Source organism: Melanotaenia boesemani, chromosome 14 (assembly GCF_017639745.1).
Source record: "Melanotaenia boesemani isolate fMelBoe1 chromosome 14, fMelBoe1.pri, whole genome shotgun sequence".
Lineage (NCBI taxonomy): Eukaryota > Metazoa > Chordata > Actinopteri > Atheriniformes > Melanotaeniidae > Melanotaenia > Melanotaenia boesemani.
The window spans coordinates 17,858,307-17,885,396 of record NC_055695.1 but is presented as its reverse complement, the minus strand read 5'-3'; the positions used below and the strand labels follow the sequence as shown (position 1 = coordinate 17,885,396).

General features: G+C 37.3%; 2 protein-coding genes across 2 annotated transcripts in view; both read right to left on the bottom strand.

Annotated features, from left to right (window-relative positions):
- Nucleotides 1-1,251: 1,251 nt before the first annotated feature.
- LOC121653456 (aquaporin-4-like) lies at nt 1,252-7,173 on the bottom strand. The gene is made up of 5 exons (XM_042006967.1): nt 7,132-7,173; nt 4,875-5,322; nt 4,478-4,642; nt 3,428-3,508; nt 1,252-2,477 (listed from the first exon to the last, which is right to left on the bottom strand). The coding sequence occupies exons 1-5, from the start codon at nt 7,164-7,166 to the stop codon at nt 2,250-2,252; spliced, it is 957 nt and encodes a 318-aa protein (XP_041862901.1). The 5' UTR covers nt 7,167-7,173; the 3' UTR covers nt 1,252-2,249.
- A 14,715-nt stretch (nt 7,174-21,888) lies between these two features.
- Nucleotides 21,889-27,090, bottom strand: part of LOC121653011 (cadherin-2-like) — a 65,286-nt gene continuing 60,084 nt past the window's right edge. The window contains exons 15-16 of the mRNA XM_042006189.1: nt 26,526-26,687; nt 21,889-22,881 (exon numbers count right to left, since the gene is read on the bottom strand). Coding sequence (XP_041862123.1) covers nt 22,675-22,881; nt 26,526-26,687 — 369 coding nt within the window. The 3' untranslated portion in view covers nt 21,889-22,674. The remainder of the gene's footprint in view (nt 22,882-26,525; nt 26,688-27,090) is intronic.

Genomic DNA, 27,090 nt, shown 5'->3' with positions numbered 1-27,090 from the left:
CTTGGAGGAAGCAGCCCTTTATTGAGGCTTCATCTTAGGCCACTGCAGCACTGGCAATGATGTGACAGTGTTTTGTGATTAGTTTGTGATTTTTAAGCAATCGTTCCTTCCTGCTTTGGCTGCAGCAGCTGTGTTACCTTTTAGTCTGTCAGGAAAATACAGCTGTGATTGGTCATCTGCGGTCAGCTCTGCCCCTTTTACATTACCATACACATATTCAGAGTCAGAAAACCTGAGTTGAGTTGATAAACAGTATTGTTGTATTGCTTAGTGAGCTCTCCATTGTTAGGGTAAGTTAAACCAGATAAACCAGAAGATAATATAATATAATATACATATGTCTATAATATAATTTCTAATATAAAGTTGTTTGATATGGAATGATTTAGGACTTAGGTGCTATGCTGATTGCCATGAGAGTTTGTAGTCTAGCAGTTCTGCAGTTAAAAGTGCAAGTTCATACACACAAAAACACACTATGATTTTAATGATTATTATTTTGCCAGTGATGATATACTAACATTTTTCTATTATATAAGTATATAATTTACTCTTAGATTAATCTAATGTGTTTGCATAAAACAGTTTGGTAAGTGGAAGCAAAAGAGCCACAAGTTTATTATGCAAGGCACCCAAAGCCAAGCTGGCCTGAGAAAAATGAAACACATTCAAAGACGGACTTCTCTGAGAATGTAGTACCATTGCTCCATGCTTCGAACTGTTTCACCCACCCAGCAAGGGGTGTAGGGAATAAAAACTCACTCCGAACAGGCAGAAAGGGCCAACATTTAAATCACGTTTGTGATTTCTTTTGCTCTCTCTTTCTCTCTCTCACTCACTTTGCCATTATTTTCTTACTTTCTTACTGGACACTAGTAAAGAATGAAAAAAGACTAAAAACAACCCCCTAGAAAGCTTTTTTGTTACAGCTTTAGGGCCATCTGCTGGTTACTGAAGCACAAGCAGCTGTTCATCCAACCTGCAGAAAACTGCAACATCCACAATAATGACTGAATGATCTGTGATGTTCATGTACTCATAAAGAGTACACCAGCAATGATCTTTTTGGGCTTAATTAAACTTATTTAGTTGTTAAAGATAATGATCATCATTATTATTGGTTAATATGTATCTGAATATATTCCAGCTGGTGTAAAAGAACAATCCTGGGACTTTTATGTTAGCAAGTTAGCAAAAATCATATTAGCATCAAGCAAACAAAAATCAAATCATGTTGTGCCTTTAGAATCCACCAGTCTTTGTTGGATCAAGTTTGAATTTGTAATCAAGACAGGCCAAACATTCCTCACATACACTTTTACCTTTATCTAGACATAAGTTTCAGGGTGAATTTAGTTTATTGGTATGTGGTAAAATCCAGTTTTAACTAAAACTAGAACCAGTCTTTAGACTGTGGAAGGAAGCTGGACAACATGTTAACGCCACGTGTGTGTACATGGCAAATACTGATTTAGAAAACAAGGCAATTGTAGGTTTCTTCAATTCTGACTGAATTTTAAGAAAAAAATGATCCGCATTTATGCAGCAAATCTGTCAAATTTTTTTTCGGACTAAGTAATAAATAAATCATGTTCAAGTGAAGTTATTTTCTTATTGGTCATAACTGAACCATACAAACTAGACACATAACCACTGAATATGTCTCTATAACCCAAACATATCAGATTCCTTTCTTCAAATTTGACCACAATTTCCTGTAAGATTTTCAGTCCCAGCCAAATAATAAACAGTTGAAATTCATAAACCTTTTTATAGCATTTAATCGTCATATTACCACAAGTGAACAAGATCAGATAAGGTTACCATAGCAACTGTATCCAGCTGTACTGCTTCGTTCTCTCAAATGCTTACAGTTAGATATTTAGATGTGATTTCTGCTGTAGGGGAAGTTCAGTGATGAATATAATGTGGGTGCCCAGCCAGTTTCTGTCTCCAAACCGCTTCTTGCATTGAGCACAAGCACACAGTTTTCAGTAGTGCTTCTTTGCAATTTATTCCATTTTAATGTGAAAAAAACAAAAAACAAACCGGAGGTCTTTCTCTTAAAATAGACTAAATTAATCTATTTGGTCAGCATAAGAAGAGTCACACTGAAAAGTTCATCCTTGCCATTTTTTGTCCTTTGTCCTTTGTTGTTTGATGTTTTGTGTTTATAGTGCAATACTACTGGAGGTAAGTCTTCTTGTCATCGGTCTGGACATTGAAAGTGGGTTTCCTTTCCTTTCTCATCATACAGAGGATAGCACTTCCCCAGATACCTCCATCTCCCTCCTCTCAGCTATCTCTACATCGATGGTCTGAGCAGTGACTGAATCTTGTCGAAGTCTGGTTGCAGCAAACGGTGCCTTGATGAAAATCTCTGAGTAACATTTTTTTAGCCTGGGGTCTGGACAGAACAGGAATTCATACAGGGCTGCAGCAAGAGCGCCACCCAGCGATGGACCCACCCAGTACACCTGAGACACAGAGGAAACATAAAGAGCACTGGTAATTCTGAACTATAATTATCAAAGTATACTTCTACAAATATCTGTTTACAATTTAGAAGTAATTATTTTTACAGTATGTTGAACAGTATAACTTAATCACAGGGAAAGTGGTTTATTTGATAGAGATGGACAATCAAACTTTTTAATTATTATTATACTACTTTGTGATAAAGAAATAACACCACATGGAAAAAAACAGCTTAGATTTCATTGGTTAAAAAGGATTTCCTCAACTAAAATGAGGAAATAATTTGGTTAGTCTGGTTTCCAAAGTTACAAAGACATCTCTACATGGTATTGTTTTGTACAGATCTGACTGTTGGTGTACACAGAGGGGGCTAAAACCAACCAGAAAATGGTCAAATGTTATGAGTATCAACACTATTACTAACTTCTGAAACTAGACTGGGGCTGCTGGCCGTCAGAGTCATGCATTTGTGTCTTTAAATCAGTAGCACACAATAAACATGTCTTTTTTTCCTCTCTCTTCTTTTTTTTGTGCATCACTTTTCCCATCTGTTATTTCTACAAACATCAACATTCCCCCCATAAACCAGACTGATACACTGGGCTCTGTTCAAATTTTGGCATGATGTTTCCATTATTATATTCAACCCTTCTGTTTATTGACAGTGAGTGTTTCTGTGTGTCCCAGCTGAGAGAAAATTGTGTTGCTACTAGGGCTTCAAAAAGAACTTGAACTAATTTCCATTCATTGCTGGTATTAAGCTTTTATCTGGACTCTTTGAGTCTGGCAATGATAAATATCATAAATAAACATCCTATTAGATTATGTTGAAAAAGGTTATTCTTGGCTAATTGAATTATTTGTCTACAGTCTAACTTCTTTAGACTGCTTAGCTGCTGAATTGTCATCTGTCAATTGTCAACTGTCAGTTAAAGGATTTGTCTCCTACCCAGTGATTTTCCCAGCTCCATGTGATCATGGCAGGACCCAGGGATCGGGCAGGGTTCATGCTGGCTCCAGTGTAGGGAATCTGAGAGGACAATACAACAGGCATGTTGGACATGTTGGACAATCACAGCATTTTCCTGATTAGTGGGATGCAAACTGGTCAACATACAAAATTGCGACCTTTGTAAACAAATATCCACATGGCACAAGGTAAAATATGTAATTAATTTAAATTCAGCATCCAGAGTTGTTTGTGTAATTTTCAGTGTTTCCAGAGAAGAAGGAGTTGCAGAGGGTGGTGAAGGCTACACTGAGGACTGTAGGATGCAGTCTGTCCACCACCATGGACATTTATACCTCCAGGTGCAGGAAACAGGCATCCTGCATCGTGAAGGACCCCACTCAGCTCGCAAACACTTTGTTTGCCCCCCTCCCCTCAGGCAGGAGACTGCGGAGTATAAGGAGCAGGACCACCAGACTGAGGAACATCTTCTACCTGGCAGCTGAGAGTGGTGAACGTGGGAGGACCTCTGTAGCCCCTCTCCCTCCTCTGACAACACCCAACGACAATATCTGCATGCTGCAACACTTGTACAGAATGCAGTTTTGCTCAACTCCGAACATTGAACAAGTGCACAATGTTACTGTAAACTTCCACTTGCACGCTACTTCAGTGGTACAGACTGTTGTATATTGTTGTCTTTCATTGCAGTAAGTTCCCACTATTATAGCGTGATATTGTATACTGTTAGCTTATTTTGCATATTTTTCTTGTTTATAGATAATTATACAGATACTGTTTTACACTTTTTTACTTGTTTGTTATTGGGCTTGTAAAGGGACCAGAGTTACAAATTTCATTCCACCTCATGATTTCAACATGTGTGAAGAATCCTTGAATCTGAGAATAATTTCTGTTTTTTAAATAAAGTCCAATTAAACCTTTGGTAGTATAATTTAACATTTTTCATCTGATAGTTTTGAATGGATTTAATACAGCACCAACTTTATCTGATTATGGCAACAGTTGAACACATGTTGGGCTACTTACAGCAAACAAGTGACCAACACACACAGACAGGCCGATCGCCAAAGCAGATGAACCCTTGAGGTCCTTACGTTTGGCATCACAGGTAGCAAAGATGGTGAATAACAACTGAAAGGTGATGAAAAGTTCAACAACAAGGGCACCTCCCACTGAAACATTTGTATTCACCTGGAGAAAAAAAAATATATAAGCCATTTCCTTACAGAGTTTGTAATCCCCAGTTCTTCCATTGATTTAAATATGAATCAAATTAGTATAAAAGGTGGGTCTCATCTAGACAATAGATTGACATGAACGTTTGAGAACATAAAGCATTATAATTTTAACATTACTGCCAAATAAGCAATAAACATTTAACATACATAAAAACAAAAGCATGTATCATCACTTCTGGTCTTACCCGAGTGACCCCCATGCCCCCTCTGACAGAGTCTGGAGTGATGCTGTACAGGATAGCAGCCCCCACTATGGCTCCTACACACTGAGCCAGAAGGTAGAAGGCTGCTTTAGACAAACTAAGCTTCCTGGTCACCACCATGGCAGCTGTGACGGCTGGGTTGATATGGGCACCACTAATATGGCCGAAGCACTGCACCATGGTGGCAATGGTGAGGCCAAAGCAGAGTGAGATGAGCACCAAGTCAGGAGGACGGGGCTCCTCCTCCATTTCCCCCCAGCTAATGGTTGAACCCAGACTGAGCAGGACAAAGAGCAGCATAGCAAAAAACTCAGCTCCTACACACCGCCAGAACTCCTGTGTCCAAATACCTTTGAAGGCAGTCATGGTGTTGTGTACAGAAATGTGCCAGCACTGAGAGTCTTTTGTACAGCAGGGAAAGCAGCACCTCCTGGAAGCAATAAGAGAGGAAAACTATCTTACTATGTCAGTGACCTATGAATTAAGTTATTTTGAAAACAGCAGCTTTTTTCTGATTGTGATAGTTACATAATCTTTGACACATTAGCGCTGTGATGTGACAGTGAACCAGTGGCAGTTTAATTTTAAGCACAAACAACACATATGGAAACTTTATTGAGACCTGTTGTCTGACTGGTTAATGCTTGTTGCCTTATTGGTTGACAAGCTTCAATTCTTGGAAAAGCCACCAAAGGGATAATGAAACAATGCACACAGGTGACAAAGCTCAGCAGATCTGTCAGTATGAGCCACAATATTAGCTGACAAATAATGTCCAATTTAGCATTTAACTGTTAACTGGCAAGACTTTATCTATTAGCCATCTATTTGCCTCTTGTGCATATTTAGAGCACATTATATATAGAAAAAATACTTAAAAAAGTATTTTATGACAATGTGTATTAAACTGAATTCAAGTTTAAATCCTCCATATTTGCTACACATGGCTATGTCTGTCTCAGAGCTCTTTCATCCACAGCCCCTGACTCATTTGCTTGCAGACCACAGAGCTTTCTTTGTTCCCCTTATTTATCTGGGACCAATATAATCACATCCCATCCAAGAATTTCATACAATAACTGTGTGGCGCTTGCACAAACACAATGCTGCTGTCACACTTCTATGGCTGTTTGTGTTCAAATTGAAGTAGGGCATATTTTTTGTTAATTATTTGAATTAGCATGATTTTTACTCACATGCCTAATGCTTTTCTTAAGTTTTTCTAAATTATGTTTACTTTTTCAATAATTTATTAATCAATCATCTATCTATCAGTAAAAACAGAATATGCTGCAAAGCTTGTCCTTGTAGCAGCAGAAGCCATAAAAGCCAAAATAATAACCAAAACAAGACAATACAAGAGGTCATGTAACCTGATGTTTATATTTTTTCACCTATAAACCGAGTAATTGCGTCCAGCAAGTCTAATTAATAATTATAAAAGCAATAAATGGATTTTTTATTACATACCTTTATTCGATTTCAGCTAAAGTTGTCTTTTATACATGTGAACATCAGATAACCATTACAAAACAGGTTAATCAAAATGCTGCAACCTTTAACAATTTCTAATCTGAAAGTGTCTGATCTTTTGGTGAATCCCTGCTGATCTCCATAATCATAAAAAATAATCTTACTGTCCTGCTCTCACTCATGTTTAATGACACTTTTATCAAATCATTTAAAAATGTTCTGAATAATTGGATTGGCATTATCATTTCCAAGTTAACCCTGAAAGATTATTGCAGACAAAGAGCAACCTTCAGCGGAGCAGCAATAATAATTCATGTTCCTCATGTCATCGCGTTCATGCAACATAATTTCTGACAGTTTTATGTGGCATTTGTATATTTTCTATGCCTTTCGTGTCTTTTGAAAATAATAATTTGGTAAGTAGCCTATTACAGTAAAAGCACACGGCAGGATGTCATTATGCGTGGGATGACATGCATAAATGAGACGGTGAATGGAGACGCGGAAAGTTGTTATTAACGCGCTGTTTTATGAGACTGGAGTGAATTAAATCATTGTATTCTGAACCATCAGTTAGTGCTTTAATTAAAAGTCAAGATCAAACTTTTCAAATGGATAATTATCTCTAGATAATACCCTAAATGCAATAAATAAATAAAAGAAAGAAAAAACAAACAAACGATTAAATACATCCTGTAACTACATCTTTTAACACCGTTTTCCAACCGCGTTCTTTTTCCGACTCAGACATGAAGTCGTTGCTTACCTCAGGCGCTCCAGAGCCCCACCGACCTCCGTCATGACTCCACCACCCCCTGGATGCTACAGTCTTTTATAGCTGAGTGTTTATGGTTTGGATCTAGTTTATCCTGGTCTGACCTGGATTGGATCGGGAAAGAAGAAAAAGAAATGACTGGAGACAAACATATTAATAAATAAATAAATAAATAAATAGTAGTCTCTGCTTTCTGATGGTATTTTATCAATAATTCAGCGTGAGGTTAAAAATAAAGGAAGGTTCGTGTTTGCTAGTTTCGTGGGCTCTAAAACTGTGCAGCTGTTGAACCTTTTTTTTAGTACTGAAATTCTTCAGAGAGATTTACCATAAGTTTCTCTTGCCGCACCACAACGCTACTCAGAAATTTGCTGGCAGTTCCTAGTTTCACAGCAGCAACTCAGGCTACAGCTTCACATACCTGTATCTCAAAAATGGGTGTAATATTTCATAACAATATCAAACCTAACACAAAAGATAAGGAAATCTGTGTTTTAGACAATTATTTATTATTTTCTTTAATAATACCAGACTGTATTGTATTGTACATCATTGTAAAGACTTTACAAACAACAATAACTTGTAAAAATCCAACTTCTGTAGAATGGGCAATACAGCCCATCATTTGCTGAGGACCAGGTTGAAGTAAATTTGTTTTGGTAAAACTGTGCTGCAGAAAAAGTTTGAAGAGGCAATTTATATCTTTAATCTCTCATCTTCTAAGACATTTCTGTATTGAACTCCCCATACCAGAATCACTTTACCAGGCAAATACAGTACCTGTATTATATTGACCTACTACAGGTACTGTACCTGTATTATACTGACCTACTACAGGTACTGTGTTATATTGACCTACTACCTGTAGTAGGTCAATATAATACCATCCATTCATGCTGTTGTAGTGGACGGTAGAGATATGCTTAACATGGATGCGGTGGTAAAGACTTTATTTATCTTGTTTTAGTGGCTGTACCAAAGCTTTAAAAAACTGTTTTAAAGGCACCACTACACACTACTTTTGGTGACAAAGCAGTATAAGAGGATCAACTGTGTCAAAAATGCACTAAGGCTCAAAGAACTAGGACTGAGCACTATCTCTGTCATCAACAGGAATTAAAACAGAATTATTCACCTTGAGGAGGGCAGTTTAAAAGCAGGGGTGTTTTGGAAGTCAGACTGAAACTGAAAAGGGCACTTGTATATGGGTCTGTATTAATGCTGGAAGGATCCAGTCTACATTTGAAAATAAAAAGAGGTTGCACACAAGTGACTTTACAATAGGCCTGAATACATCCAGTAGACAAGAAACTGAATGAATTAGAGTTTATAGCAGTTGTTTCACAGAAGCTCTGACTGACTATATTAAAACTCATTAAAAATACAGTAGGACAAAAACTTTTCAGACCACACTACTTTCAGCTGGAATGCTGTGGCGTCTACAGAAAACTGAATGGACAAAGAACCAAAGGATCTCTTGCTAACATCTCAGTAACAAACACTCCAATATACCCTCACATGTCCTGACTAGCAATAAAGGTACAGAAGCCTTTTAGCAGCATTAGGAAGACATGTTAAATAATAGGCCAGTATATATATATATAATGCTATAAAGAAACCAATAAATTACGTTAAATCTTAAATTCAGTCACAGGACTTTACACAGGACTCTTCCCTTTTCCTTGAATCCTTGCGGACTGTCACTAGAACAAAAACTGGAATTATTCAAGACTTAAGCCTCAGAGAAATCATTGAATTAGTACTGAATGACTAATCTTAAGCTGTCTGATCTGTGTGTAAAAATGAATGGAACTGTGTATTTATAGAAACAACTGGTACAGGTACATTTTCCTTTTATATGAAGGAGAAAATCACCAATAAAGAGAGGAGACAAAATGGCAGTCTGAAGGCTCACCAACAAACTGTCAGTGAGTGGATGCAAATACAGAGTTTTTAAGCAACAGCTAGTGATGATGATCTGTTGCCACAGCAACATTCACAGCTAACACCTGACAGGGAGGACAGGCAGGGAAGATGGAAGCAGAAGAAACTACAGAAGAAATTGAGAATTTGTACTCATTTCATGCAGAACTCAGGTGAAGTGACGCATTATTCTAAGTAGTTACTTAGATTTTCAGAACTGCAGTTTTAAAGCCTTCTGATATTATATGTTGTAAATGTAAACATCATACGGATTAATTACAAAGACTTATTAGTCCCTCATAAATTGTAAGAAGACAACAAAATGAATTATGACTATGCTTTTTATTCCCTTTCCCAGAAGCAGATAGAAAACCAAAACTGAGGATTTAGTGTGCACTTTCAGAGATGTCAGCTACGTGATATCATTGCCCTTATACAGAGATATTTTTCCAGCATCGTGCTACTTATACACACCCCTCTGCAGCAAATTGTAGTGGGGTCATGCATAAAATAAGCAGATAAACTTTTTTTAAGTACTTTTGTTTTTGTTACTTTTGTTTTAAGTACTTTTTGTTTGTTTGTTAATGTTGATTTTTGTTTCTTTGTGAGATTTAAAGCACTGAAAAAACAAACAACAAAACAAATTATTTAGTTACATCTTTACTTTTTGCACAGTTTTCTATTAACTGCTAAAGAGAAGAGACTGAAGACAGTAAGCTTGCTGTGCATGTTGTTAGTGCTTGTGTCTTCGAAAGCAGCAGAACCCATAAACCCCAAACCAAATTCAAACAACTGAAGACGCTGGCAGTGTTTATGTGTCCTCCAACAAGCTGATGGAGCAGCCTGCACATTAGGTGTGGGTTTTACAAAAGGTATATAAGACTGACAGAATGTTACTGAACTGACAAGAAAAAAAAATATTTGAAACGCGAGGGACACAGTTTCAAAGAAAAGGGGTTAATTATGTAATTTGCTGGCATACTGAGCTGGTTTCTATTCAAATTATCTATCAGAAAACAACAGTGCAGTGTTCTGTTTTCACTAGTTTAATTCACCGAGTTAACAGGTTTTATGTAGACAGGACCAAACATGCAACAAGATTTAGTAATATCCAACAGATTCACTTCCTCACTTCCAGCTGAGGAGTCACCAAGCCACTGCAGCAACAAGTCACCTTAACTTTAACAATGTGACTGTAAACCAGCAGGGCCCAAACATCTCAGTCTCCTATAAATTCAGCCCTTTTTGGTTGCAGAGCAGTTTAAATTTAAATGATCCAAATATATTCCAAATTGGTGAAGTGAAATTTTAAAAAATGAAGGTTTTAAAGTTGACTTTAATGTCAGAATTCTGACTTAAATCCTCCAACAAGGATATCTGGTTTTCTGAGACGCCTCTGTCTCGAAGAAAATCATTAATATCCAACTTTGTCATTTCTCTCCTGCTCTCCCATGATGACACATAAACCACTGGGGGTTCCTTGTTAGTAGCAGTCTTGGGAAAAAGTCAATTCTGACATTAAAGTCAGAATTCTGACTTTTTTCCTCAGAATTCTGAGATTAAAGTCAGAATTCTGACTTTTTTCTCAGAATTCAATCTTTTTTTTCTTCAGTGGCCCTAATACTCTTCCGTACATATGTGAAAATGTTTTCATAAATAAAGTTCACCTAAGGGTAAGTGTGTACAGTGTACACACCTGTTGTGGAAGAGCCAGACAGCACTACTTTGCAGCAAATAGAGACCTGAAAACAGTGAACACCACTATGAGCAAGACAAAATGCATTATATAAAAATAAAATAAAGAGTGACAAAAAAAAAAAGAAAAAAAGAAAACTGGAAACGTGTACCACTAAAGGTCACAGAGTTGGCAAGAAGTAACAAAAAGTCCAGAGGGAATGAGCCGTAAAGGAGCTGCAAAGATCCACAGTGGAGACTGGATCTTGCAGCTGTGGTGAAGTGAGGTGAAACTAAAGCTTAACAAAACTTTTCAGTCATCAAGGAAAACACCACATGGGACAGTAAGTGGTTACACTGCAGCGAAGCATGGGGGTGGGAACATTATACAGTGCTGACAATCATAAAAGAGTTCCTGTAAATTGGTCAGAATTGATGGAGCAATAGATGGCATTAAATACAAAAGAAAGCAAAAGCAGCGTTTGAGTGGTTTAAGGGGAAACATCTAAAAGTCTTGGAAATCAGTCCAAGTCCAGACGTTAATAAGAATTTGTGACTTAACCTTTTAAAGTTCACACTGAGAAAATAAGCAAAAGAAAAATGTTTTTTAATTTTTTTTCCAGTTTTTTCTTTCGCTGTGGATAATTTTAATAACAATCGGTGTTTTATAACAAATCGATAAGATGAACATTTATCAACGGAGGCCTTCCAGCTTAAAGGGACCGGAGCAGTTTTGCCTTGAGGAACTGGCAACAACCCCTGAGCTGAGATGTGCCAAACTTTAGGAGACAGGCCCTAAAAGGCTTGAAGCTAAAAGGTTGTTGCAAAAGGTGACTCAGCAAAGTATTGAATTCATAAGGGGGTAAATCTACTTCTGCATGCTCATGATTTCCTTATTTCCTTGGGCTGATCCAGGACCAATGAGTTCCATTGTATTGGCTCCTTTTAGTGGATTCTGTTCTGTTTGCAGATGAAACAAAGCTTATGTGAAAAAAACCCCCCAAAAAGGCAGTGTTTGCTGATAAGGTCTGCGCCATAACAGTTAAATGACCAGAACAGGCTGAAAGCAGTTCTGCCTGACTGAGATCATCATAAACAGAAACAGTCAATGCATGGTTAAAGGGCATTGTAAGAAGTCATGGTACTTATTCAGTGATTGTGAGTTTTGAACAGCGTAGTGGAGTAGTTTCACTGACATCAAGAAGTGAAAAAGAGTAAAAAAAAAAAGGTAGTCATCTGAACAGGTGATCAGTATTACTGTACATCTAAATCTTAGTTAACTGCCAGACTTTGTTTGATAACTTTTCAGGGCAAATTTCCACAAAACTGCCTGTAGATGTTGAAACGACATCACATAAACTTTGCAGTTTTTTAACTGAAATTGTTATCGTTTTACTGGATTCATAGAATTTTGCATATTTTTGCTTCTCAATAAAGAATCTCAGCAGTCGTTAAAGTGTATGACATAGACAAGACCGACTTCATCTAGCCATGAATGTTGATACGCCAACATGGGACTGCAGTTTATCTTCAGCATCTCAGCTCATGTAGAGTATGTGGAATGCTGCCTTCAAATTCCTTGTAAACCATCAGGTTTTAAGCTATTTCTAAACTGAGCCTCAGGTTGACTTGGGTTAATGTGAACAGTGGCAAATTGTATATTCTGTCAACAGTAAACACAACCATATGAAACAGATTACCTATATGCAAAAAATATATACATACATCAGGAATAGGGAAAATCTTTTTCAGTATAGTTGCATGTAGGGAATGAAATCTAAATACTGATGGAAAAATATGAAATACTTTGAAGAAGAAAGTCAAAATGTGAAGAACAAACTTTTAAAAAAATTAAAACCAAACTACTAGATTACATAACATGGACAAAAATGCTTCAAGTAAATAAATTGGTGAATCAGTTTTATTAGCAGGGATGTTGTTTTTATTTTAGCATAGTGAATAATTCAGTGTGGCAATAAGTAGTGGTATTTTCAGAAGAATGTGTTGGAGTACATGCTGAGAAAGAGAAACCTTTAGGTTGACTTAAAATGTTGTCATCATTTTGCCAAAGAACTCAGAGGTTTGGGATCAAACTACAGACTTTCCAACCAGTGAATGTTGCTCTGTCATCTGAGGCAGAAAAGAGCTCTTACAAGTTAAAAACAATTGAGTTACAAGCTGGAGTTTAATAATGAAAATATAATACTATTGATATATTTACAATAGTATTTTATTATAATATCACTATTCATTGTAATATATCTCAGAACTTACAAACAATAGATTTGCTTGGAATAGTGAAGCAGTGCCTCATTCATTCATTCATTCATTCATTCATTCATTCATTCATTCATTCATTCATTCATTCATTCATTGTCTTTAAAACTGGCTGCCTGATGGTGGATGGTAAGCACTGTTACGTGGTTCTAATCTCAGCTGCTTCTTTCTGTGCGGACTTCCCATGTTCTCCACATGCATGTGTGGGTTCTTTCCAGTTTATCCAGCTTCCTCCCATAGTCCAGAAACATGCATGTTATGTTAACTGGAGATTCTAAACTGACCCTATGAGGGAGTGACGGACTCAAAACCTGATAGCAGCTGGGAAAATCTCCAAATTAAGCAGGTAGAAGAAAATAGATGGATGGATGTCTGTAAAACTGAAGTATAGCGTAGACATTGATGAGGAGAACGGACCAACATTATCTGCAACTTTCATAATAGAACAAATGCTGTTTGCAAGTGTAAGGTTTAGCCCCAGCCAAAACCTTTAAAAATGCAGAATGGCGACGTCCACTGAGTTGCACATCCAAAAATAGACCACATGGGACTCCAGAGTTGGCAGAGCTCTGTTTCTTTTTAATCCTTTCTTTGGTGCATTTACATAGTGCATAAATTCATCTTCTCCTCGACTCACATTTCGCACAAGGTATATAAAGACTATGGCCACCACCAAGACTCAACAAGCAGAGGTGTATTTACATGGGTGGCCCATTAAAAACATTCAATACAAAACTAATGCTATACCATCCAAAAAAGGCTAAATGACATTACACCATAACCATTACTTAAATTAACCTAATAACTAAAACTAGTAAAGTAAAGAAAAACTAACTACTCCTCCTACTACTGTTTGACTTGCAATGTATGTATTTTTACAGTTATTTTGTTTTTATTTATCTAGATTTCCAGACGGTTCTGAGAAACAAGCCTCTCAGGTTACTAATTTGCTCCTTCTGTTTGCATGCTACTGTGTGAAGGCTGAAAGTCTGCAGTGCACATGGGTGAACCCACATGACAACAGGATAGACTGTTCTTATTTTTGATAGAAATGCCTCATGTGGAATCTGATTTTAAGGATTTTATTGCTGAAGCAACCAACAAATGTGTTTTAAATATGTTAAATATTGTTCCTGCACCCAAAAGAATGAGGAGTTTGGTCATTTTTGTATGTTTGATAAAGCTTTATGCAGCAGTGTTCTCCATCAAATAATGAATAATTCTCTTGAGAAGTTTAGTCCATTCTGCCTTTCAAAGAGTCCTCAGCAAAACTTGTGCTAAAACTAGACTTCTTCTTTTGGTTTTTAAAAATGTTTCTCCTTTTAGCTGAAAATCCTTTTCAGTTTTATATAGCTAGTTAAGTCTCGGGTTTATAGGCTGTTGTGTGCATTGTTGAAGTTGCATGTGTCTCATTTGGGTAATTGTTCCCTGTAAAATATTCACCCACACACGTAAAATGTTTTGGTCATATCATTGAAGGCACGAGTGGTTGTAGGGAAACTAGCAGCTGCTTTGTAAATGTTGAAAACATGATGCCTGGTGGATGGCATCTTTCACTCCTCTCAGAAACATCATTGTCCCTTATCCTTGAGATGCAGGCGAGCATCTAATTCTTGACTTGATGAGCTTTGTGCCCTGTGCTGTGCTGTGTACTTGTGGTTGTTTAGTTTTCTCTACAAAAAATCTGTAAACTCTTTGCTGCACTGAAAATTTTCACAAGGACATTTTAAACACATGATACAATTCATTGGATGCAGTAAAATAATGAATATCATCATCTTGTGCAGGAGTTGCTGTTGCATAGAGTCACAGTGCACTCTCCTCCACAGGTGATTTCATGACCATTTGCATGTGTCCACATGTGTTTTGTGACATACATGTGACCACAACCACTCACAGGTTTTAATGTCCCCCAAAAAAGTTTAATTTAGAGGTGAAACATCTTTCAGAACAATGAAAAGAAGTTCAGTTCTCTTCTGTTTAAGCACTTGCAGTTACAATAAGCTGGATGACCAGGAATTTGAAAGACTTCCTGTATGGACTGATGAGAGCACTAGAGAGCAGTACAATACTGCAGAGCAAAAGGACTCACAATACTGTGGCTTTATGATTATCTTCCCTCTTTGTCTTTTAAACTCAGCAGTCATAATTACAGTCTCCTTATCTATGATTGTGTGCAAAAAAATCTTTTGAGCTTCAGTGAGGCGATTATTTTTCTCTCTTCTCTTACTCACAGAGTCTCTCTTTCTCTCTCAGTTTTGTCTTCCTCACATACTGCAGGTGTTTGTGTTCCTGGCAGAAATCAACTGATTGATTCTGACATTTCAGCAGCCAGATCATTTCCTCCTCTCCTGCATATGACTGAGTACAAATGTTTGCCTTGGAATACAAAGTATTTTCCACTGCATGACGATTCTGTGTGTGAATATATGTGTGAATGTATTTACATGAGTGTATTTGACACACAATGAATTTGCACAGGGATTTGATGCTGTTTACTGTACAAGAAACACTCACACTAAATGGATTTATTTATTTATTTGTTTATTTATGTGACTACAGACATTGATTGATGTAAGTTGCATTGAGTGGATGTTGTGTACTTTCTCTGTCTCGTCTCTGAGATGATTTCTATTGTGAATTGACACAATATATTTAAACTTTGCTGAAGTTAAATAATTAATATATGGTATGATGGAAAATACATTTGGCATTTCTATTGAGGAGAGATTATGTCTGCAGTTTTTGTCTTGGGAACCAATGTGCGATTTAAAAAAATTCACATCAAGAAAGAGAAAAAAGAGGATTTGCTTGCTGTCAACTCATCATCAACATTAGTCACCTTAGTCACCAATGTTTTTAGTACTACTTCATCTTCTGGCATGGTAATATTTACTGTACACAAAAGTAAAAACAAAAAAAGTACTTAAAAATATCCTAATTTGACTTCTATTTTTTTAGTAGTGTGAACTTACACGCCAATAAAAAGGTTATGAGGGCTTCAGGGTAAGTGTTAATGAGATATCTTTTTTGTGAAAAGCAAAACATCCTGAAGAAATAACAGTTCTTCAATTTATTTATTTTCCTTTAACCCAGATTAACGGGCCTGACTGCATATGAATCTTCCTTTGGGATTAATAAAGATTCTAAATCTAAATCTGAATTCAATCAATCACTGATAGTGAACAGAAAAGAATGTTGCTAACAGAGTAAACTCAAGTGGAGCCAGGATGTCATGCTGTCTTGTGGCAAAATTGAATGAATAAAGATTTTATGATGTATGATGGTTTCTTTGGCCTGCTGAACACACCATGCTGCAGGAGGACATACCCATAACCTTCCAATAAATAAGGTACATGTCAGTTCTTAATGACTAAAAAATGTATGGATTTGTCTTAATGGAACAAATAATTTAGCTGATTATTCTGGTTCAACTAGCTGGAATTAGGAGTCGTGCATTTGGAAACCTCGTGAGAATCCATGGATTGAAGATTTTAAGCTTTGAGTGTAGGTGGAAAGGAAGACTGACATATATGTGAAGATTTCTGTGGACTTGAATTATTTATTTTTTTTCTCCACTTTCATCTAAGGGGGATGGGGCGACAATAACGAGCTCTGATTGCTGCACTAATTAACTATACACCTGCAATTAAAATCATATATCCACCCTCCTGCTTCTCTGGAACTCAGAAGCTAAAAGGGCTGTCAACCTACTTCATTTGCTTGAAGAATATGCCTCACCTCTCTCTCTATGCACACACACTTACACAGACACACATGCACCAACACAAAATGAGGTAAATGTCAGGGCTATGATCCAGGCAGAAGCTGGGCTCTGCTCCTGCTGACAGAAACAGCAGCAGCAGTCAGAGGGAAAATGGCTGCTGGATCCACCGGCGTCGTGTGTGTTTATCTGACAGTTTGCAGAATTCACAGAGCCAGTGATGCACTCAAACTCAAGTCAAATGTTAACTGTCTGAACAAATGAGATGGGGCTGATGTTTACACCTCAGGAGGACAAAATTTTAGAGACTTAAACCTGTCTAAGCATAGAAAAACAAAGACGTCAGTGTGTCATGTTTCTTTTCATTTTTCAGCCGATGTAAACAAGTCGACACTTCATTTCATGTAAAGTCATCCTCAGCTGCTTCAGGCTGTCTCTTCATCTTTGAAGTCAATGTTTACTTATTATGATCAAAGAAACATCTGTAATTTTGTTCTAATAAAGATAATTTTAGATTTTATTAGGAAAGTAAAATGAGTAATATGACTAGTGTGTATTTCCAAGGATAATGAAGAAATGTTTGACCCGAGTTTTGATGAAAGTTTTAAAAAATAAGATGAGTTGGACATTGTGGGAAAACGGATGTGACAAAACAGAGCAGGATGAGATGTCCAAACAAAAGATAATGAGGACCGATGAACGGAAACAGATCTTCCTTCCTGAACTTACATTTCACACATGGGTCTATTTAAAGGCAAAATAATATGTTTAGCTAGCCTTAAAAAAGTAGCATTTAATGAACCAAACAGCGAGTGAAAGCAAACATACTGAAAAAAATCCTGAGTAGAGCAGCAGACAAATGGTCTCTTTCATGACAGTGAAAACACACAAACTGACAAATGTTGACAAATGGTGTAAATAACAGCAAAGATAGAGAACTGGGATGCACTTATAATGCAGCATGAGGATTTTTAATATTAAGCAGAGCTTCCCTGCTTGCCTCTAAAAATTCCCAAAATAAACGAGACAATACCTGAGAATGAAAAGGCATTAGTAGTAACAAGCTAAAATGTCTTTTCCATAATCCCCCTCCTTTAGAGAGAAATATCTTCTTTGAAACCCAGTAGATATTAAAGAAGTAATCCTGAATTATAAACTACTTTTACTGATGTGTGAGTATAAAACAGTGTACACCAGAGGCTGTATAAATTATACATTTTATTCACAGTCTAAGTTTAAACATTAACAAGAAATCCTGAAGCCCCAATGAGCAGATAAATAAATCTTCACAGCTTTGTCCAAGTCATGGCCCTCTGGCTGTTTAGCCACCTGCATGGCCCTACAATATAAAGGACTGGACAGAACAAATTCCTACAAGTTTAAAATGTTGTGTCTTTCATCTCCATTGTGGCGTTTTCCCATGGTCAGTTGTGGTGTTCTCTGTAACACATTTGGCAACCGTGTAGCTTTGATTTTGACATTGGTAGGGACATAAAGAGATTTCTGGTAGACAAGTGTTTTGTTACGCTAATGACAGAGGTTGCCGTAGCAATTGAGTGGATAGGACATCTAAACAAACAGAAGTTTATAATGTAAAATATTCTATTCAGCAATAAGACAATAACATTTTTTTACTTAGTGTTTTGTCTAAACTGAATTCAGAATTATCTTAATTAGTGATTTCTGTGATTTCATGAGTTCAAGACATGTTGGTATATAAGACATGTTGGTATATTTTTATCGCCCAGACAAGGAAGTAGTTTGTACCATGGTACAATCATCATCACAGAAATGTAGTTTAATCACACAGTAGAAGAAATCCACTACTTAAAATCATCAACTTACTGAAACCTACATCATCAGTACATCATCATCCTTATGGCTGTAATAATTTTGATAAAGAAAATCTAGTAATGATCACTTTGATTCACTGTAATTACATAGAATTTGTGATGTTGAAGGAAATGTTCATTTTTACATCATCATTCTTCTAATTTTTATTGAAAACTGTTATGATCACTGTCATAATTTGTGTTTTTGGTTTTGGTCATTATTTGCTCATTAACTTCACCTGTTCCTCCTTAATCCCTGTGTGTGTGTATACCCCTTGGTTTTATTTATTCATTGCCATTGTAGTGTTCATGTCTTGTTTTGTCCATGTACTCTTAGTCCTTGTAGTCTCCATACCAAGTTTTGTTCAAGTACTCTATAGTTTTTGTTAAACTCTTGTTCCTGCATTTTTCTGTCTCCTGCCTTTGTCAGCCTGCATTTGGGTCCACACCTCACCCACGCCACAGTCCTGACAGTTGATGTGTAGTCCCTCACTGAAAACTAAATATGACACAGCATTATCTTAAAATTAATGTGGTGCTACCAGCTAGATTAGCACTGCTATGTAGCTTCATGCTTCATCAGGTTAATAGCCTTTCATAACATTAGCATTTGTAGTTACTCAGGGGAAAAAAATGTACAGCCAAATGTCAATTTCTAAAAGGTGACTAATTAGGAGACCACTTTGTACTGACACTAATGATCCGGTCTGGAAGGAAATTTCTGTCCTCCTCCTTCAGTGGCACTTGGTGTAAGATTTCAGAGGTGACCAGTACCGCACTGGCCTCCTTCAATTTTTTTATTTCTTAAGATGTCACAAATAAAAGGTATCTCATGCTGAAATGATAAGCAATGGTGAATTGTTTAGTTGCTTTTTATGATTTGATATCAATGGAAGTGACTGTGTTAAAGCACATTATGATATTGTCTTATATTGATCTCTAAAGCTCTGGAATCGAGTCAAATCACAATCGTATCATGGCAGAATTTATAGCAATAGCCCATGGAATCAGTACATGATGAAACTTGGGATTTACGCCTTTTTAAATATGTTTTAATATCGGAATTAATCCAACTATAAAAAAAATTGATGTAAGATTATTTCATAATCAACACTGATGTCTCCTGATTGGTTCTTTGGTAAATTATCTTCATCTAGTCCTCTGTTTTTATTATTAGAAAGGATTTAGTAGTGCCAAGTGTCATTTCTAAATGGTCCTGTTTGTTCTTTAGCAACAATGTATTTTCTCTGATTATGATTATAAAGAGTTACCACTTATTCCTCTACCAAACCTCATACCTCCCAGCAGATGTTACAGAAGTTTATCTTTTCATTTCTATGCTGTTGGTACATCACAGTATCAATGCCAAAGGACACGTCAAGCATATCCGAGAGCTTCAGAAAGTCTTGACATTAAAAATATCTATAAAATGATAACTTCTTTCTCTGACAGTAGAAATAGCTGTTTATTTCTAAAAGGAACATAAATATTTTAATGCTGCTTAAAATGTATTAGAAAGTGTACATGAACCACCGGTGTGTCTTAACCAGAATCAGCCCTCAAAGCGTTTGTGTTGGTTTCTTTGTGTTATGTCTCCAACTTGCAAAAGATAAATAAAAAAAAAAGTTTTTTCACCAAAATGAAAAGATAAAAACATGCAAAAACATTTTAATTTGTGATCCAAATTACACATATACAAGGATTCAAGATATTAGCATGTCATTTTAAGAGACCACATAACCAGAGAAAAAATACAATCTGTACAGATTTCAGATTACAGTGAGTAGCCAGTTGTTGAGTACCAGAGAAACACTAAGGCAAATCATCAGCAGACAGAAGAAACAGTGCCATTTTGTATTTAATTAACACAGCAGATTATCAATAAGTATCTTTGCTACAAAACATTAACTGATGACTCCCTTTTTAGCAATCAGCTGCATAAGTTACAATGTGATAAAAGCAAAAATTAAAACATAAAAAAGGAAAGTGTCTATCTAAAGTCTAGCGTTGCTGTACACATCTTCTCTCTCATGAGCTTTGGAAACCCAGACTGGCAAGATTATGCAGCTCTTTTGTACAGCTCTGGGTCTGAACATCTTTCACACTTGCTCTTTCAAAAAGGTTAATGACAACTTTTGTTGTGCTGAGATTCATTAATAACTATAGATTCAGCCTTTTCACTATGAAATATTGGTCCTGAGAATGGGTCTGGGATTTTCTATGATAATGAAGATATTCAGTTAACTTGATTTTAAACTCCCAATTATGAGCCTGAAACTATTTTCAACAATTCATTGATAATATTTGGGAGATTAAAGGTGAACAAAACCGAACATTTTATATCTGTAGGATGCAGCTCAGCTCCGAAAACCTCCAGATATCAGTAGATATGTGTTTGTGGCCTAACAATTCAGGACTGATCAGGTGCCACAGGGATAATATAGACCGTGTCAGGCAAGCAGCATGTTTTGGCTGATTCATCCATGAAGCTGTTCCTGTAAACAAAATATGTTAATCCTAACTCCCAAAGATGCTTTGGCAACAGTATGGATATCAGTTATTTCTAACAGCTTTAGTCTCCGTTTCATGTTTCTCCTCTGACTCCAGAAGTTACAGATGAATGGTGCTGGATGAGTCGCAGTAAGCAGCAGATCAGTCTGGATTCTGCTGTACCATCCAAATATTCAGCTTCACTCCACTCAGAAGGTTAATCCTTTTCTCATTTAATATCACAGGAGTTCCACACACAGAATGTTACTACTACTCTTTAGATTTAGTTGTTTTTGTTGGTGGCCTTGGTGCATTGTCATAGATCTTCCTTTTGATTTTCTTTCACCCACACATATCCATAAATTGAAATATTATTCCCTCAAGATGTCTTTACTTCTAAGCTAAAATAACCCAATTTTAAACAGGTTATTATAAATGCAAACCAGGGCCATGACTATAACATCTGAACTGCACCACAAACAGGATGTTAGATTCATTTTGACATTAAACATCTACGACCATCCAAGAGTGCTGAAAACCAGAGGGGGAAGCCATTTTTCGGATATGTTTTCTTAACATTTCAGTCTATGGAAAAAAAATATGTTTGCAGAGGAAATGAGCGTAGCAGGTGATCTCAACTCATTCTGTCAACAAAAACAGTCACAGTAATACCAGAGTAGTGTATATCAGTAGCATATGTCAGTTATTTACCTTTTCCCAGGTTTATTTAAACATGACAAAACTATTTATTTCTGAAAACATCATCTTTTCCTGTATATATATATATATATATATATATATATATATATATATATATATATATATATATATATATATATGTATATGTGTGTGTGTGTGTGTGTGTGTGTTAAGACATAAGTAAGTGTATGACATGAAGCAGAAAATGACTACATTTACTTCAGTTGATGATTCAGTTTAAGACCCAGAGCTGCACAGTAAAATCATGTTTTGCTGACAGGATCATCCAAGGCATCTCAAGAAGACTTTGCCCTTTAATTTTTCCATCCAGTGTGTCTCTGTGGAAATGATACACACTCACTCTCACACACAAACATGTACAAGGAATGAGGTGGAAACCAAAATCACACACTTAAACTCATTACAATGGCAAAGTGCTCCTCTGGTTGCTGTTGCTAAATCCCAGGAGCTTTAAAGCAACAAATAGAATCAGAAGTGAACACAATCAAAAGAATGTACAAAAAGGCACATTTGACCCCAGTGCTGCTGTACTGTAAGATTCAAGTGTAAATGAGTGTCTGTAGCATGGCTGTCGTAGCTCTCAGCCATCAGAGAGAATCTTAGCACTTTCCTGATGGCTCACATTTGTTAGAATAAGAGCTAACGCTCAGATCACGTCCATTAGCCTGAATTCTTGCCAGTGCCAGGCCTTACTAGGCAAGGAGTCAGCATGGTCCCTACTGTCATCAACTGTCCACAAGAGGCAGCAAGTGTCTTAACAAGCTGTCCAGTGGAATTACAGAAGTGCTGATCCATCCCCGTGGTTTCCCATTATTATCCGTCTTACTCCACCCACTGTCTGAGACTTGAAGCAAGAGTGGGGAGAGTGGTTCTTGTTCGTGGAGGGTGAATGTGCTAATCATCCCCTCCACCGTACAGGTCAGCCAGCTTGCGGAAGCGTGGCCCCCAGTCACCGAGGTAATCGTAGTCCTGGTCTCCACAGCTTGAGGATGAGTGCAGGGAGCTGAGGGTGCCGGCGGTGGAACCACTGCCCTCATAGTCAAACACCAGCAGGGAGTCGTAGGGGGGAGCCGTGGGGTCATTGTCTGCAGCCTTCAGGCCCTGAAAAGGAAGATGAAAGAGACAGCAGAGTGAGAAAAAAAGAGGTCCATTTTTTTTTTCTGACAAGATGAAAATGAAACTAGAATGTCCAGACTGCTGCTGGTCTACAGTCTTTGTGTTCAACCAACCATTAAATTTATTCTACTTATGCAAAGCAGGTTTCAGGAAGGGAGCAAACACATGTGACCCAGCAACACTTTCCAACTTATCCTGGGGTTTCTGAAGCATTACAAGGCAAAAATGGGATATACAATCCCTTCATCTTGCTCTGGGTCTCCACAATGTTTCCTGCCCAAAGAGCCAGCTTGTGCCATCGGGAATCAGCACAAGGCCCCCACCTTTAACTGCTGCCCAGTTCATACTGCACCAGCCTCAGTTTTCTCCCAGCAGGTGGTGAGCTTATGTAGAGGTGGCATCCCATGTTTTCTTTGGCCTGAGTCTGACCAAGCCCTGGAGCCAAAGTTCACTGGTGAGCTTTATCCCTGTGCCTGGCTCCTCGAGGGTACCCTGGTAATGATAGTATTGCTCCTTGAAGGCCTTTGAATTTCTGTCGGACTTCTCAAATTTACCTCCTGAAACCCCACCACAGGCTAAGGCCCCCTACAGCACAGCTCAAAATCAGGAGGTAGATATTACTTTTGCTTTATCAATATCACCAGTGAATCAGCTGGAGGTTCTATGACAGGTATTGGATATTAATATAGCCTCCACGTTTGATATGTGATGGGGAGCATCCACAGTTTGAGAAACCTCATGTCACAAGCTAATCCATGGAGTTTTAAAGTCTGCATCTAAACAAGTGAAGACTGTATGAAATAATTGGTGAGCAGATGATTAAAAGGGGACACTTCCATGTTTCCATCAGACTTTCCATGTGCAAAACCCACACCCTTCTGTTCCTCTGTGACTGAAAAAAGACAAATTTACGGTTGAACAAGCTCCAAGACTCTCACAGTATCTTGTAGGGGATTAAAGTAATCCTATATTTATATAGAAACTGTATAGAAAACCTTCAGGCCTTATAGACCTTGTGTTCATGCCTTCATTCTAACACTGAACAACATTAGACCCATGTACAACGATTGAAACCCTGTCTGATGACACATGTTTACACCTTAAGACCACATGAAAGGGGTAGGGATCACTTTTCACAAACAGCTGGGATTTAAAATATTAACCTTCATTCCCCCTTTAACTGTAGCTACCAGAGAAAAAGGTACCAGAGCGAGACGAGGGAGAGGTCAGCATGAGGGACAGGGAGGGTTAAGCAGAAAGGCTGAATGTGTGTCTGTGTGGAAGGTTGAGATGGACAGGAGGGAGGGCCGAGGGAGAAGGAGGGTTACAGGGATTATGGAGGAGTGTAGGAAAGAGAAGGATTTGGGTCAGGCTGGACAGATGCTGCCTCTATCTCAACGAGGAGATTCAGCAGATTACCCAGGATGGCCTAAACTTAAACCACAACCCCCTTATTTATTAATTCCCCTTTAAAAAAAAGCTGAATTAAAGTCAAATTTAAAATTAAAATCAAAATAAATTTGACCAAGTTAGAGTCCAGAACACTTTTATTTATTTTTGTATTTATTTGCCTCTTGCTGTCACTCAGAATGACTAACAGGAAAGAAGTAAATCTGATAAGCTGTGAAAATGTTTTGAGGGCTCCATCTGTTGTCTGACTGAAGATGCTCCTGTCACTGTGGAAGGAGAGAATTAACGCATAGAGGAAGAGGCAGGATGAGAAGCATCAGCTTGTCATGTCTGTCGGATTAAGCTGTCTAGATCAGCTTGCCATGTCTGACAGCTCCAGCTCATTATTCATAGCTGTTTTTGGCAGATGTCTTAATGCAAGTTAACCAGACACACACACACTCACACACATACATGCAGACAATATGGAGGCAACTAGTGCACAGACAACAAAATCCCTTTAGATGCATCAACAATGATGCCTCTTTACACCTGAGATGATGTCAGTTGTCAGTCATGGTAAAGGAGGAGTTGAGTCTCTTTAAGAAGCCAATCTCATTAACTCTGAGAGTCATGTTAATCCATCTGAGAGCAACATAGTTCGCAGAGCCAACACATACTGACACATTTTAACCCACATACAGCTGGATTTATGAGTGACAAAATACACCAGCACTGGCCATTATCATAATCTGAAGAAAAAAAAACATTATAATGATATTTTAAATAGTGTAGCATTTATTTTCTGGTCGACAAACAAAAAAGATGATTGGCTGATGGGTATATAAATGAAAGTCTTGAAGACATACATGATTACATAATCTATTATCTCCATAACATTTAGCAACTCAATAATTTCTTGAAGTCATGTTGAAATTACCTGACAAAATCAGGTTTAAACACCTATTGTAGAGATGTTCTGGTGTATGTTTTCATCTAATAAAATATGAATATTGCCAAATGATTGATTTCAACCATGTAACGTCTGCAGGTCCACCATCTTCCAGTGAAAAAGGTGGTGGTCAAAAACCCCCAAAATGGCTAATGAGCAATGTAATTTCAAAGTTTAGATGCCAATTCACTCACTAGATACCTTAAAAAGATTAGTTATGTGAAGGCATAGATTTATATATTTTTTCCAAAAAAGATTTCAGCTTTGAATTGGAGAAACACCCGTCATTTCTGTTCCCCAGTATCTGCAATTATCTGATGCTTCAGATGAGCTTCTACACAGGGAAACAGATGGAAGCATTGGAAAGCTTGGAAGGTAGTAGTTTCTTTGTGTGTGATGGGTGAAAGCAGTTTGGATTTAAGACTGATGGAAGGTCTGAGGCGGGCTGATCTGGACCATTAGTAAAGCTGATTTAAAGTTAAATGTCCGTTCTACTCCATTATTTTCTTTATCACTCCTAGTTTTTTAGACACTCATTTTAAATGTGTATTTACCATCATACAGCAAATAATCATTTATCATATTTTTTTCTCTTTGAAATAGTATTTAGTATTTCTTTCCTTCATCATTTGAAAGCTGTTGAAGAGCTGCTGAAAGAACATGCAACAATGGCCTTGAAGAAGGGGAGAGAAATGGTACTCTACATCCAGAGGTGGCCATGTTTTTACCCCAAACTGAACATCTGTAAAACCTGAATATCATTTAAATTTACATTATTTTGTGATATCTGTCTTGCTTAAACAGTCATATTCTAAATCAGTATTTCTCAATCCAGGTCCTCAGGACCCACTGCCCTGCACGTTTAAGAGGTAACCCTACTTTTACACACCTGAATTAAATGAATGGCACGTTAACAGGTTTGCAAATAATTTGATGAGGAAGTTCAATAATCTAACTTAGGTGTGTTGGAGTAGGAACACATCTCAAATATAAAGGAAGTGGGTCCCGAAGACCTGGATTGAGAAACACTAGTCTAAATGATAGTGGAAATTTTCTTATTTTGTACATAATATATTGTCACCACTCTTTGATTCTTTATATTAGAAAAGAATGAAACAAGCAGAGTAATATAAATCCAACTTTTTTTTATAGACCCAGTACTGTTTTCAGGCAGCTTGTACTCTTCTGAAGTTCCATTTTTAGTGTGAGCCAACTGGACCATCTATCAAGATCAGTTTGTTTAGTTTTAATTCCAGACAATAGATGCAGACCGGACTTATTTTAGTACCTCATGAATGAAATCTCCTATATCTCCAGGGTGAGGGGCAGCAGAGCGGAGGGGGTACTGATGATCGTGATGGAGAGGCCTCTCATCCAGACGTCTGATCCCCACTTTGACACACTCCGGCTCCAGAGCATCAGGCTGCTGCAGCTGGCTCAGATCGTAGTCCTAAACCCAACACAGAGTCAAACACATTTACGTTAGAGCTGCAGTCAAGCAAAAGAATTTATCTGTCAGTAAAAAGTGCAGATTCATCTATTTAATGATTTATTTGCTTCAAGGGGAAAGGAAATCCATAATACAACATTTAACCATAGTCAGGGTATTTGTATCTAGTGTTGATCGTTCTTGTTGTTGCTGTTTATAAGTCTTAATTCTAATAAAAGTGAACTACTGGAAGATAAAAGCATCACGTTTTGTGCCAACTCCACTGTATTTAATAATAAGGTATAATGTAGCAGCAAAGTGGATTAACTCATTGACAGTGCCATTATGCCAGGCCACTTGAATGACAAATACATAAATAAATAAATCCCACGGGTTTTCTTAAGGGGCAGTGCAAACAATCCAC